General features: G+C 44.4%; 1 protein-coding gene across 1 annotated transcript; it reads left to right on the top strand.

Moving 5' to 3' along the window:
• Nucleotides 1–12437: 12437 nt before the first annotated feature.
• Nucleotides 12438–13646, top strand: LOC147622911 (karrikin insensitive 2 receptor CA-like). Its single transcript, XM_086822722.1, has 2 exons — nucleotides 12438–12961; nucleotides 13072–13646. Exons 1-2 carry the CDS (start codon nucleotides 12570–12572, stop codon nucleotides 13559–13561), a joined length of 882 nt encoding a protein of 293 aa, XP_086678848.1. The 5' UTR covers nucleotides 12438–12569; the 3' UTR covers nucleotides 13562–13646.
• Nucleotides 13647–15799: the final 2153 nt, after the last annotated feature.

The following is a 15799-nucleotide window of genomic DNA, read 5'->3' as shown; positions in this document are numbered from 1 at the left end:
AATGAAAAAACAACAAAGTCACGTATTACAAAACATACTTCAACAGACAAACTACTTCGAAACTATCTTGACAAACACAAAAGATCATCACATAACACAAAACTACTTCGAAACTATCTTGCAAGGTCTGACTACAAAACTACTTCGAAACTATCTTGACAAACACAAAAGATCATCACATAACACAAAACTACTTCGAAACTATCTTGCAAGGTCTGACTACAAAACTACTTTGAAACTATCATGCACATTGCACCCCCAATGAAGGATGCCTTTTGTACCCAATTAAGGATACTTTACACAATCAAAGATCTATTCTTGCCCAATACTCTAGTATAGGACAATAGACCTTCTCCAACATTCACAAAGAAAATCAAAGATCTATGCTTGCCCAATACTCTGAAAAGATGCAGGGAGGAGGAGAGCTTGAGCTCTTGCAAGCAAACACACACACTCACAAAACCCTAATAGAGAACACACAAGGTGAGAGGCTGAAAATCTTCTCCTTCTCTACTCAACACTCAACACACCATATATAAGAATAAGAGTACACACAATATGAAAGGTACTCAACCAATACATACACGGGTTCTCTATAGTGTGAACCCGACTAAATGAGCTGGCGCTATAACTATGCCAGTCTCTAGAGTGGCTGTCACACAGCCTGTCATCCCACTGGCCGCATATCATCCAAGATCTCACCAACCATGCCAGTGGTGTAAGTGCGGGTCATCAGTGTCCACCGCCTCACTAGAGCTCGATATCTCAACACTCCCCCTCGAGCTCAACTCCATCTCATGTACACCAAGCGAAGCCCTGAATCTACGGAGCTTCTCTGTACCCAATGCTTTGGTGAAGATGTCAGCTACCTGATCCTCTGTGCTGACATAAACAAGGTCAAGGTCCCCTGCCAAGACCTTCTCTCTGACGAAGTGGTAGTGGACCTCTATGTGCTTCGTACGAGCATGAAAGACTGGGTTCCTGGCCAACTGTATACTGCTAATGTTGTCACAGAAAATGACAACTTGTCTATCCACTAATAGACCCAAATCTGCAAGTAGCTTCCTCAACCAAGCTACCTCACATGCTGCCATAGCAGCTCCTCTGTACTCGGCCTCTGTACTCGATAGAGCAACCGTAGGCTGCTTCTTGCTGCTCCAAGTCACAGCAGCACTCCCCAAAGAAAACATGAATCCACTAGTAGATCTTCTATCTGAGATACTACCAGCCCAATCAGCATCTGTGTACCCATGTACACATATCTCTGTCCCAGTCTCATAGAATAGTCCACAATGCAAAGTAGAGTTCACATACCTCTCAGTATGCGTCTCACTGCATCCAAATGCGGTTTCTGTGGAACCTGCATAAACTGACTCACCAACCCAACAGCATAGCTCAAATCTGGTCTGGTGATCGTCATGTAGATCAAACTTCCTACTATGCTCCTGTACATAGTAGGATCCTCCAAGATCTCTCCTGAATCTGCACTCAACTTGCCATTCTGATCCAATGGCACAGAAATAGGCTTACAGCCTGTCATACCATACTTGGACAACATGTCCAAGCCATACTGTCTCTGTAGTAATCCAATACCATGTGGTGACCTAATCACCTCAATGCCCAAGAACTATCTGAGCTCCCCCAGATCCTTCATCTCGAACTTCTATCTAAGCAGGATCTTTACATCAAAGATCTCTGCATCATGGTCCCCCGTAATGATCAAGTCATCTACATAGATGACAACAAGCATAACTCCTCTATCACCATGTCTCACATACAATGAGAAATCTGCATTGGCTACATGAAAGCCAATAGTGACAAGATATTCCGAAATCTTGTCAGACCATGCTCTTGGTGCTTGCTTTAAGCCATACAAGGCTTTCTTCAACCTGCAAACATACTCGGGGTGACCCACATCCTCATAACCAGGTGGCTGCAACATATACACCTCTTCTTGCAAATCCCCATGCAAGAATGCATTCTTTACATCCATCTGATGTAAAGACCATTGCTTTGACGCAGCCACTGCTATCACAACTCTCACCGTTGCCATCTTGGCAACTGGGCTGAAAGTTTCCTCATAATCAATCCCATATGTCTGCGCATATCCTTTGGCTACCAATCTAGCCTTGTACCTGTTTATGCTTCCATCACTGTTATGTTTAACTTTGTACACCCACTTGCATCCAATGGCTTTCTTGCCTTCTGGTAATTGCACTAAATCCCAAGTTTCATTTCCATATAGTGCATCCATCTCCTCATCCATAGCTTTCTCCCAACACACATTTCCAACAGCCTCATCAATGCATGTGGGCTCAACAACCTGCACAACCTTTGCCATATATGCATAGTGATGTGCCACATAACCATCTCTGCACAGGATTTCTCACTCTCCCAGATCTTCGCAGCTTCTCATTCATGGCTTCCATAGCCTTCTTTACACCAGGTGTTCTCATAGCTGGGATCCCAAGCTCCTCATCAAGGCTCATATCTGAGCCACTAGACTCTCCATCAACATGAGAATGCCGTGCAGAAATGTCAGGCATACCAAGGGGCTCAACCACTTTCTCTTTTCCTTTACGTGATGTAGTAATCACATTTGCAGGGCTGGTATTATGACGCAGCCTGCCACTCCATGGTCTATCAACAGACCCACTAGATGAGGACTCTCCTGGTCCACTCAAAGACTGTGATTGCTGACCTGCATTCTGTGCAACCACACTTCCACTCAAATCAGCCCCAATAGCTTCTTTTTCAGCAGCATACCAGCTGCTCATCTCATCAAATACAACATCCCTGCTTACCCTCAACTCACGTGTAGCAGGGTTATAACACCTGTATCCCTTTTGCTCAAGGGAATTTTTAATAAACACACATTTTTCAGCTTTTGGATCCAGCTTAGTTCTCAGCTCATCTGGCACATGCACATATGCAATGCATCCAAAGACTTTCAGATGAGATAAATCTGGTTTTCTGCCAGTAAACCTCTCCTCTGGAGTTACATCATGTATGGCTGCAGTTGGAGTCCTGTTCATGATGTATACTGCTGTATAAACAGCCTCAGCCCAATAGCAATGCGGCATATTCTTCTCTTCCATCAATGCTCGCGCAATCTCAGCAATGTGCCTGTTTTTCCGCTCAGCAACTCCATTTTGCTGCGGAGTATATCTGCATGTGAACTGTCTCCGAATACCATTCTTCTTCAAGAATTCAGAGAACTCATTGGAGAAGTACTCTCCCCCTCCATCTGACCTTAGGCACTTTACATATTTCCCTGTTTGCTTTTCAACCAAAACTCTGAAATTCTGAAAGTGAGTGAACACCTCACTCTTCTCCTTCATGAAATATACCCACACTTTTCTTCTTGTGTGGTCATCAATGAAAGTTACATAGTACCTGCAGCCTCCCATAGACACGGTCTTCGTAGGACCCCATACATCTGAATGCACAACATCTAGTGCATTTCTGCTCACATATCTGTTACGTGGAAACACATGCTTTGTTTGCTTCCCAAATTGGCATGCTTCACAAATTTTATGTATACCTTCCACTTTAAATTTTGGCAGCCCTGTCACAATTCCTTTTGTCTGCATAGACTTCAATCTCTGCACATTCACATGTCCAATTCTTTTATGCCATATGTCTGTGTCTGCAACAATTCCTGAACCATTTGCAAACATCGCAGCACTCATTTCAGGTATGTCTACATCCAACGTAAACATTCTGCCCACTCTGTTGCCTTTTGCAACCAACCTGCACTTGTCTTTGAAATCTTCAACATAACACCCATCAAGGTTAAACCGAACCTGCAAACCCTGCTCAATCATCTGGCCAACTGAAACCAGATTCTTTGTTATGTTCGGTACATGAAGTACATCTGCAAGATACTTCACTTTGCCATCCTGCATAGACAATGGCACATCTCCAACGTGGGCAATTGGATGAGCAGTGTCATCCCCTGTTTCCACAAAACCTGGTCTTTCCGGGTTTTTCATCTCCTTGAACCACTCCCCATGACTCGTCATGTGGTTCGAAGCACCTGAATCCACATACCATACATTATCTTTTTGTGCTGCATCAACATTTTCAGACATGGCATTCACAACATGCTGCATAACAAACAACCTTTCATTATCCTCATTATTTCTGCTTGAGGATGCATAGTTGTTTTGCTGCACTTTCCCATTTTGCATGTCAGCCTGCTTCTTATAACATTCTGACTGCACATGTCCAGGCTTACCACAATAATAACATTCACGTGCATCATTATATTGCCTTTGCCAAGTTCCACGGCCTCTTTGACTCCCCCTGCCTCTGAATTTGCCTCTTCCACCTGCGTGTTGTTGTTGTTGTTGTTGTTGATTCTGGGACTGTTGTTGCTGTTGCTGCTGCTGGCCATAATTCTGATTACCTATTCGGCCACCTCCTTGACCGCGTCCATGGCCTCCTCTACCTCGTCCTCTTCCTGAACTCGTGTAGAAGGCCTGTTGCTCTGAACTGTTTTTGCTTTGTGAAGACTGTTGGTCTTCACCCAAGCTCTTCTCTTCGATAATCAGCATAGACACCAAATCTGTAAAGTTGGGAATGTTTTCCCGAGTCTGAATGGACGTCTTGAACGCCTTGTATTGTGGCCCGAGACCACGTAGACAGACTTCCACCTTGTCATCATCATCTACTGACACACCAATAGATGCAAGGGATTCCACAATACCCTTTATCTTCAGCGCATAGTCATTCACAGACATGCTCTTTTTCTCCACAGTATGAAGTTCATTCTTCAACTGTATCTTACGTGCCTTGGTGTTTGTTTCATAAAGCTTTACCAAGGTGTCCCACGCCTCCTTGGGGGACTTGGCATCCTGAATGTGCCCAATCATGGTGTCCTGTATACTAATGGAAAGCCAATACATAACCTTCCTGGCTCCTTGGTTCCAGTCTTTAAACTCTTTCACATCTGCAGCAGTCGGATTTATATCCGGTATCTCCGGTGCCTCTTCATGCTCACCTTCTATGTAGTCCCAATAGCCTTTTCCCATCAGGAAATTCGTCAACCTGAACCTCCAAGCATGGAAGTTATTCTTGTCAAGCTTCTCAGCCACCACAATCTGTGTTATGCCATCATTAGACATCTTGCCAAACACACAATTTTACCAGAACCTGCACTCTGGTTTTTCCTGCACAAATGCTGTATTTTCTGCACAGCGGTACTGTAGTACTCTCAAATGTCACAACCAGTGACTTCAATGTGTCTACATACACCCAATGGCAACTGTAGACCTCTTTGCAACACCCATAGTGTCTGCACAGTCAATCTGTCTTCCTACAGTTCTTAAAACAGAGTTCTGCAGAGAATCGATGACTTACCCGCAGTGCTCGAAATCGCCTGCTTTCTGAAAAACGGAGGTCCAGACGCGCCCGAAACGCGTTTTCGGCCTGAAAATTTTAGTCCGTAGGACTCAGTCCGTAGGACTGTATAGTTGCCCTATAGCTTCACTCCCGCGAAGAAAGCTCCTCAATCGGAGATCGTTTGTCGGTGCCTCCCGTAGAGCTCCGGACAAGGGTGTAGTCACCAACACAATAGGGAAGAGTAGTTGAAGCTCTTACCCTCGTACCGCTTCCTGTGGTTCTCTTGCTTGCAGCTCAGCCCTTAGCACGAACCAGGCTCTGATACCATGAAAAGATGCAGGGAGGAGGAGAGCTTGAGCTCTTGCAAGCAAACACACACACTCACAAAACAATAGAGAACACACAAGGTGAGAGGCTGAAAATCTTCTCCTTCTCTACTCAACACTCAACACACCATATACAAGAATAAGAGTACACACAATATGAAAGGTACTCAACCAATACATACACGGGTTCTCTATAGTGTAAACCCGACTAAATGAGCTGGCGCTATAACTATGCCAGTCTCTAGAGTGGCTGTCACACAGCCTGTCATCCCACTGGCCGCATATCACCCAAGATCTCACCAACCATGCCAGTGGTGTAAGTGCGGAGCCTATCCCCCAGGTGGGTCATCAGTGTCCACCGCCTCACTAGAGCTCGATATCTCAACATACTCTAGTATAGGACAATAGACCCTTGTCTACTCTAAACTATATGAAGTATCAAGAACCAATACAAGCCCCTAAGCAGGACTCTTGGCTCCATCAAACCATTCATAAAGCAGAATGAGGTAGATTACCTACGTAGCTCAAATGCAAAGCTAAATGACTCCAACTTTGTCCCTAAATCTCCGCAAGTACTAGCTACAAACCACACCCTGCCCCCAATTCAAAGAACTAAGGATGAGTGGCTCAATAGCCTTAGGAGTGCCTACAAGGAAAGACGATAGCCCCTAAAATAAGGACGTTCTTCCCAAGAGGACACTTCTAGCAACTCGAGAGCTCTACAAGTACTTTGAGGAGAGATATCACGCCCCAAAACAAGGAATATCTCCCCAAAAGTTGCATGATGGGTATCGGGCAATGTTTATAAACATGATAGAACCCCGGCGGGGTTACGCGACTAGTAGGTTTTGGCAGGTCATTGCTCAGGTCATGTGAATATACAATGTGATCACAAGTTTTAATATGTTAATAACAGGTTTTGTTAATGTGATCACGAAATTGTGAAGACGTTAATGAAATCCCTGGTTCCTTGTAAGAAAACACTTAAGAGAGCAAGGTACAAGAGAGAGATGGATGGCTGCATTTTTTTAAAATCATCTTCTCTTCTATATAACCATTAACATAAGGAGATAAGAGTACATACTATAAGAGTATCTACTATAAAGGAAAGTACTTTCCTACTATAACATACAATGGTCGGTCCATAGTATGAAACTGACTATAGCTCGCACTACAACTATGCCATACTCTAGTAATATAAATGTGGTTGTGACATAGCCTGTCGTCCACTCGTGGGGCATATTAACCATAATCTCACTAACCATACCCCATTGAGCTCAACTCCACAATAGACCTGCCAGGTGTCCTAAAAAAAACCATTGTTCTCCTTGCACTAGGAGTAACCACCCCACTAACTAAGTTCTAAGCTCCTCATTAAGGCTCCGTTCAGAGCCACTAGAGTCACCATCCACATACAAGTGACCTAATGATGGATCAAGCATAAAAGGTTAATCTACCTTTTCCTTTCCTTTACATGATACATGCGTACTTACATTTGTCCTCAACCTACCTGACCATGGATTATATGTGAGGTGGGATTTCTATCCAGAGGAACTTGGTGCCTGAGGGGTATGCTAGCCCGCCCCAAATATATTGTATCTATATGGGGAGGAAGTGCTAGGAGAGGCAAGGCATGGATCCATGGTAGGCACCCTAGAAACGCACTCACGCATCGGGTAGGCACGTAGGCCTTTCCAGGGTGCGGGTGGGATTGTGTGGGTGCCAAGTTCCCCGGGGGTTGCCCTCCCCACCTTGATGAAGTCGGGACCGAAAACGCCGACGGGACCAAAAACGGTGGAAAAACGGCCGACCGGAAGACCAACGAGCCGTGCCGTGCCGAGACGGGCGGGGCCGGCGGATCATGGATGGAAGGCAAGACCTAAGACCAGGCCGAGGGAGCCAAGCCGGGCATGAATGCAAGTGATCAGTGAGACCCGCAAGGCAAATGCGTGAGATGTGCTTGATGGGCCGATGGAGCTGAGACACGCTCGACGGGCCGATGGAGCCGAGTCATGAAGCATGGACCGTGGAAAGCCGCGTGCGGCAAAAGTGTCACGAGACTGTAGATCTACTATTAGAGGACTTCTCTAGGTCCACTAAGCACCTATGATTTGCTACTCTACATGTAGAGTAGCATCATTATTTCTCACATCTGCATCTTCTATTTCCTTCACTAGTGCATACCATCTCCTCATCTCATCAAAGACAATATCTCTACTTACGCGCATCTCATGAGTGGTAGGGTTATAACATCTATAACCTTTTTTTGCTCTAAAATACAGCTACTCATCTCATCAAAGGCAACATCTCTTCTTACTCGCATCTCACGAGTGGTTGTAACTTTGAAGCAAACTTGAAATTGGCAGACATAGTCAAAATTGACACTTCACAAAGTGCTTGTGAAAAACTTACAGAGAGCTAAAAAACGGAAGCTTGAAACATACGTGAATCACGTCGGAACACGAACAATATCTTTAACATAGTTAATTGCACATAATATAGGACTTCTTCTTTCTTCACCTAGGAGGCTACCTCAATCCGAGAGAATGAATTTCATGTCTGCCTATAGCTCTCATAGCTACCAAAGGTGTTGCTCCAAAATCAAAGAGGGAGAGAGATGGAAATACACTTACCCATGTACAAATTATTTGCTTGCCTTCTTAGCTCTCACACGAACTGGAGCTCTAACATTATAAAAAGAATGTGGGGAAAAGGGAGAGCTTGAGTTCCTTGTTGGTGAAGCAAACACACATACATATAAGAGAGAGAAAGACACAAGAGAAATATGGATGGCTAAATGTTTTTCTATCTTCTTCTCTTCTCTACAAACATTAACATAAAGAGATAAGAGTACATACTATAAGGGAAAGTCCTCTCCGATTATAATATACAATAGCTGGACAATAAGGTAATATGAGCTGGTGTTATAACTATGCCATACTCTAATAATCCAAATGTGGTTTTGTCACACATCATATCAACCATAATCTCACTAACCATGCTAGTGGCATAAGTGGAGAAGCTATCACCCAAGTGGATCATCAATGTTCATAGCACTAGCTGAGCTCGATAAACTATGGTCTTAGCTTGAAAACTTGAGGAAAACCCGCACTGAGAAACCACTCTAGACATGACTTCATATGCACACATGAAGTATATTACCTTGCTTCATATACACATGAAGTATATTGCCTTGCTTCATCTACACACGTGTGGAAATGGAGAGAGGACATCCATATGGCATAACCATTACATGCTTAAAACAGTGCATTTTTTCCCTCATGCATACATGCCCTTAAAGGTGTAATTTATATTCTTTTTTTTTCAAGTGTGTCATAATTTTAAAACACTGGAGCACATTTTATTTATATAGGGTGCCTAAGTTAAACTCCACCATAGGGAAACCGTTGCTAGTCATCATCAAAATGCAAAGTGCGAGTCTCACTCCAAGTGAATGCAAGACTTAAAATCTTATGTGGCATCTTTTCTAACCATGTAGGACTTTTCAAAGCATCTTTCTGATCTTTTAAAGCTATCACACATGTTCAACAGGAGCATGTCAAAACAACTGGCTCTGGGCTACTTGTTTGAGTAGTGTTGCATGCATGTTGTCACATTATGGTACACATGTGAATAGGTTCTTCAAAGAAGTTTTAATATCTATGCATGAATAAACCCTTCAATAAAGTTTTCATGCTTTACACGTCCGGTTTGGTTGGATTCCAACATTCGGTATATGAAGGGTTCAACTCAAAGGCAACATTAAAAAAATCGACCAATCCGAGATTCTAGACTATGCAAGGCTTCTCTCATGCCCATTCCCACCTCTATTTGGACTACACGTATTAAGGTTTAAAATATGACCCAGTTGAACAACGCATCCCCTCTCTCTCCCTCTCGGCGTCACCATCATCGTCCACCATCACTTCACATATTTCAAAATTTTATTTAAAAAAACACCTAGCCGAATAGCGTGTGGGTGTGTGTGTGTGTGTGTGTGTACAAAGAGGATAATTCTCACTACCTTTCTATCACCATAGTGAGAATTGTCCTCTCTCTGTCGCCCTTGGGATGACATGAACCCACCTGGGTTCAAGTCTCTTCATCGATTAGGTGTATTAACCCGCTAAGTCGACGTAAAGCGACCGCGTCTCCCTGGGTGTGTGTGTGTACAAAGAGGACAATTCTCACTACCTTTCTACCAAGTGTGGTAGAATGGCTAGTGGAATTGCCCTTGGGATGACATAAACCCACCAGGTCCTGGGTTCAAGTCTCTCCGTCAATTTGGTGTATAACCCACCTGGGTTGTTCAAGTCTCTTCGTCGATTTGGTGTATAACCCTCTAAGTCAATGTAAAGCGACTCCATCTTCGTGGGTATGTGTGTACAAAGAGGACGATTCTCACTACCTTTCTATCACCCAAGTGTGGTGGAATGGCTAGTGGAATTGCCCTTGAGATGACTTGAACCCACCTGGGTTCAAGTCTCTCCGTCGATTGGGTGTATAACCCTCTAAGTCGACATAAAGCGACTTTGTCTCCGTGGGTGTGTGTACAAAGAGGACAATTATCACTACCTTTCTATCACCCAAGTGTGGTAGAATGGCTAGTGGAATTGCCCTTGGGATGACATGAACCCACCTAGGTTCAAGTCTCTCCATCGATTGGGTGTATAACCCTCAAAGCAAACGTAAAGCGACTCTGTCTCCGTGGGTGTGTGTGTACAAAGAGGACAATTCTCACTACCTTTCTATCACCCAAGTGTGGTAGAATGGCTAAAGGATTGCCCTTGGGATGACATGAACCCACCTAGGTTCATGTCTTCGTCGATTGGGTGTATAACCCTCTAAGTCGATGTAAAGCGACTCCGTCCTTGTGGGTGTGTGTGTACAAAGAGGACAATTATCACTACCTTTCTATCACCCAAGTGTGGTAGAATGTCTAGTGGAATTGCCCTTGGTATGACATGAACCCACCTGGGTTCAAGTCTCTCCGTCGATTGGGTGTATAACCCTCTAAGTAGACGTAATGCGACTCCGTCTCCGTGGGTGTGTGTGTACAAAGAGGACGATTCTCACTACCTTTCTATCACCCAAGTGTGGTAGAATGGCTAGTGGAATTGCCCTTGGGATGACATGAACCCACCTGGGTTCAAGTCTCTCCGTCGATTGGGTGTATAACCTTGTAAGTCGACGTAAAGCAACTCTATCTCCGTGGGTGTGTGTATACAAAGAGGACAATTCTCACTACCTTTCTATCACCCAAGTGTGGTAGAATGGCTAGTGGAATTGCCCTTGGGATGACATGAACCCACGTGGGTTCAAGTCTCTCCGTTGATTGGGTGTATAACCTTGTAAGTCGACGTAAAGCAACTCTCTCTTCGTGGGTGTGTGTGTACAAAGAGGACAATTCTCACTACCTTTCTATCACCCAAGTGTGGTAGAATGGCCAGTGGAATTTCCCTTGGGATGACATGAACCCACCTGGGTTCAAGTCTGTATAACCCTCTAAGTCGATGTAAAGCGACTCCGTCTCCGTGGGTGTGTGTGTACAAAGAGGACAATTCTCGCTACCTTTCTATCACCCAAGTGTGGTAGAATGGCTAGTGGAATTTCCCTTGGTTGGGATGACATGAACCCACCTGGGTTTATGTCATCCACCCGGGCTGGGATGACTTGAACCCACCTGCGTTCAAGTCTCTCTGTCGATTGGGTGTATAATCCTCTAAGTCGACGTAAAGCGACTCCGTCTCCGTGGGTGTGTGTGTACAAAGAGGACAATTCTCACTACCTTTCTATCACCCAAGTGTAGTAGAATGGCTAGTGGAATTGCCCTTAGGATGACATGAATGTACCTGGGTTGTTTAAGTCTCTCCGTCGATTGGGTGTATAACCCTCTAAGTCGACGTAAAGCGACTCTCTCTCTCTCTCCCTCTCTCTCTCTCTCTCTCTCTCTCTCTCTCTCTCTCTCTATCTCTCTTGCTTGCGTGGGGGGCTTTGCCAAGCTTGAATACGAGGCGCAACTCCCTTTTAAAGCCTTCAAAGTCGGTGCTCTTAATAATCCAGAGATAAGCAATTTTTAAAAATAAAATAAAAATTAACCTTAAAGTCTAATATCTAAGGTTCCTTCTTTCATTTCTATTCAACCTACTCCTAAGGTTTAACTACTATAGCTAATTAATTTATGTGCAAATAAATTTTTGGTCCCATATTTTGGCCATTGAATACAATCAGTTATTTTAAGTGGACATTAAGAAATAAAGTATAATGTAAAAAAATAGGCATTATTATTTCTACCAAACCCATAATTTTGAAGGCCGGTGAGCAAAGGAAGTTTGTACTAAATTGTGGCCGTGCACACCACATGAGCATTGCCGTTCAATCTGAACCATTTTCATGACCCTGAACCCTGCATATGCCATGGATGATGGCCCCGTGGCATCAGGGCTTGGCTTGCAGCCTTGAACATTTGCATTATTGCTCTGTGAGATCACCTAATAAGAAAGTTGGCGTTTGGCTTTGCATGCTTGCACTGCTTGGCCCTATGGCCTATAATTACCTACCGATGGTGCAGTGCTCACTGACTATGGATGGAGCCTTTTTAAGACCTTTTTGAAGTTGTACTCCACCCAAAAAGTTAGTGAAAGGGAAAGCTGGGAAATGCCAGTGCAGCGGGAATCAGCAAAAAAGATAACCCCTGAACTTACCTTTCTACAAAAGGATGGATGTACACACAGCTATGAAGTCTGGTCACTGGTGTGTGTGGGGTGTTTTCTGTGCTTACAGAACCATCTCTGGAGGACAATCGAAGCTCATGCTCTTCTTCTACAATCACGTTTCTTACATCTTGCAGCAGTGAGAGCAATAATCTAACCTTAGTTTTTCGAGGCATTAGCGAGCATGTTGCCAACAACAGGAAAGAAGCTAGTGGAGTGCTTGAACGTGAGAGTAGTTGGGTGGGGGCTCCAAACCGTTGTGCTCGCTCACGGGTTCGGTTGCACGCAGTCTCTGTGGGATTATGTGCTCCCTTCTCTTGTCAACAAGAACATGAACTGCAAAGTCATCTTGTTCGATTGGCCGGGCGCTTCTACAACCAACATCAACGATTTCGACTCCTCTCTCTTCGAATCTTACCATGGGTTCGCTCAGACGTTGCTAGCTCTTCTCAAAGAGCTGGAAGTGGATTCTTGCACGTTTGTGGGGCATTCCATGTCAGCCATGATAGGCTGCATTGCTGCTCTAAGCCATCCCAGCCTGTTCAACAAGCTTATCCTCGTGGGGGCTTCTCCCAGGTGACTAGGCTTAATCTGATTAGCTAGCCAAGAAGAAGGTCCACTTATTATTTAGTTTTAATAATCTGGTGCCGAGCTTCCTAAAATTTGTTAATTCTTGTGGGTTTCAGGTATCTGAATGAGCAGGACTACTACGGGGGATTCGAACAGGAGGATCTGGACCAACTCTACGATGCGATGGCTGCCGATTTCCAAGGATGGGCAGCCAGCTTTGCCCCGTTGGTGGTGGGAGTCGAGGGTGCCCACGACGGTATAGAGAGGTTCACGGACACGTTGTCCGGCATGAGGCCGGACGTGGCGATCGCCGTGGCCAAGGCCATCTTCGAGAGTGACTACAGGAGCATTGTAGAGGACGTGAATGGCAAGATGATGGAGGTGCATGTCCTGCAGACTCGCAAGGACGTCGCGGTGCCCCTTGTGGTGTCCGACTACATGAAGTACCACCTTGGCAGCCAAGGCTGGGTAGAAGTCCTGCAGACGGACGGACACCTGCCGCAACTCTCAGCCCCCTCCTTCTTCACCGCGGCCTTGCTTACGCACCTCAACAAGTCTCAGCGTTCTTGCCCTTTCATTACTCTCCACACGAAGTCATCAATATAAGCTATAAAGTTATACTCACAAAACTTAAATTGGTGGCTTTTGGGATTGAATATGGGTGTCAATTTCTTTTTTTAATTAATTAATTAGTGACAAGAACTCCAACTTTTGAGGTGAAATCTTGATTAATTAATTTTTTTACCTTATGATGCTTTCGAAAGGTAGTGGGATTTTTCTAGAGGTTTCTTGGCTTCACCGCCTCTCTCCCCCTTTCATAGGCTCTTTTTTAATCTAGGCTCTCTGTGGCGTATCATGGAGAGAGAAGTCTCTCTCTCTCTCTCTCTCTCTCTCTCTCTCTCTCTCTCACACACACACACACACACATATATTAGCTCAGAGGCCTTCTCACACGGTGTATCATGGAGAGGGAGGGAGGCTAAGGTTCATTAATTAGGGCCAAGGCACTAAGTAATGAATATGTCTATAGACTGAATATGTCACCTATTAGGGAGCACTTATTCTAAAGGGATTGAATGCGGAGTTTCTTTTTGCATTTTATATCTTTACGAGTCTCCAAATTAGGGGAATCTTGGCAAATGATAAGGGTTCTGTCTTGTGTAACATGCCCATCTTCAATAATAATATATATCCATTTAATAGATGAAATTATGGTCCTTTTTTATAGTGTAAAAGCCATCATTTTAATAATTGAGCTATTTCTACTTGGAATCTTAAAATTATGAGTCCAAATTTGAAATCTGCGTGCGATTTTATATTAGTAGAGGACTTTACAACACTCAAAACGGACACCAGAATAAGCTTCTACATAAATTTTTATTTAAATTATAATAAACTTTTGACCTTAATATACCTGTCCGGGTATCCGATTGACGAACGGATTGCACCCCTGCAACCCAGAAAACACCCCAACTAATTTCACCGAAAAGAATTTTGGCAGCCACCATCGGACGCGCCTGCATGCATATCGAGTTCCACGTCCCAGAAAAAGGAGTCCCTGCCCCCAAAAGATGCAGTCTCCTTGGGAAGCATGCATCAAAGGAGCTTACTCGGGACTTTACACATGCTAGGGCACCCATACAAATGATCGCACACAGACTAAAGCCCTAACGTAAGGTCTTAGAAGACCTTACGTTAGGGTGATTGGTCTTTAGTCTGTGTGCGATCATTTGAACTCTGGCCGCCACATGAACACCCATACACCCACTACTCTGGAAGGCCCATGCGTACCCCACCTTTACTCCACTTATAGGCACCACCCTTTCCACAGTCTCATGCAGCCGTACACAGGCTTGCCCACACATGTGACCACCATAGGTCGGGCTCCTCATGTAACTCGACCCACTTTCACGTACACTGTCCTTTCCACTCCCCCTTTTTGCTCTCTCCTTACCTGTACACGTAACAAACCCTATATAAACCCCCTGAGGACCCCCTCTATGGCCAATAGCCCCCTCTCTGGTGGGTGGAAGCTCTCCCCCTCTATGGCCAATAGCCCCCTCTCTGGTGGGTGGAAGCTCTCCTCGATAATCCTCTGCAACCTAGCTCCCACGTCTCAGTGTGAAAGTCTCTACAACTAAAAGTCATGCAATAAGCATCGCATTAATCGATACGTGATCAAGTCATAACCGGATCTCTTATGAAACATGGGAAGCTCTAGACAAACCTCACCTTGAGGCCACCAATGCACAAATACAAAGTGTGCATTTGTCAACTACCAAAGCTATGGGATTCTTAAGTGTTAATATTTCCATCGAAAATAATCCCTTAGTTGGGAAGGTGTTTGTTATGCCTGTAGGATCTATGGAGGAAGAAATGATCCTTGGACGATCCTGGATTTGTGCCAATAATTGTAATATCCAATGGGAAAAGAGGACTGCACAACTCAATGAGGGCAAGGATATCATTACTGTGCCATTATGGAGCCCATTAAACAAGGGAAAGCAAGCTATGATAGATGACATGAAAATGCCAATGCTAAAGAAAACAACTATTGTACCAGAGAAGGCGTCAACGTCACAAACCCCACACAAAAAACACCCAAAGTCTCCACTGAAACAACAGTGGGTTCCTAAGAACCAACTTCGAGCCTAGGGAGACTATGATACAAAAGGAGTAACTGGGGGATCAAAGCAAAAAGTTCAAGCTTCAGACAAGGGAAAGAGAAGGCCATCCAAAATTAGCCAACAGTATTCCAAACTAAGCCACCATCCACAAAGCACTCAAAAGCAATGGGTTTGAAAGGATTTGCTTAGCTGCACATGGTACCAGGGCAATACAACA

Source organism: Cibotium barometz, chromosome 28 (genome assembly GCF_041138505.1).
Source record: "Cibotium barometz isolate CiBa-2024 chromosome 28, ASM4113850v1, whole genome shotgun sequence".
NCBI lineage: Eukaryota > Viridiplantae > Streptophyta > Polypodiopsida > Cyatheales > Cibotiaceae > Cibotium > Cibotium barometz.
The sequence above is the reverse complement of the archived record's forward strand: the minus strand, read 5'-3'. Positions and strand labels throughout refer to the sequence as shown.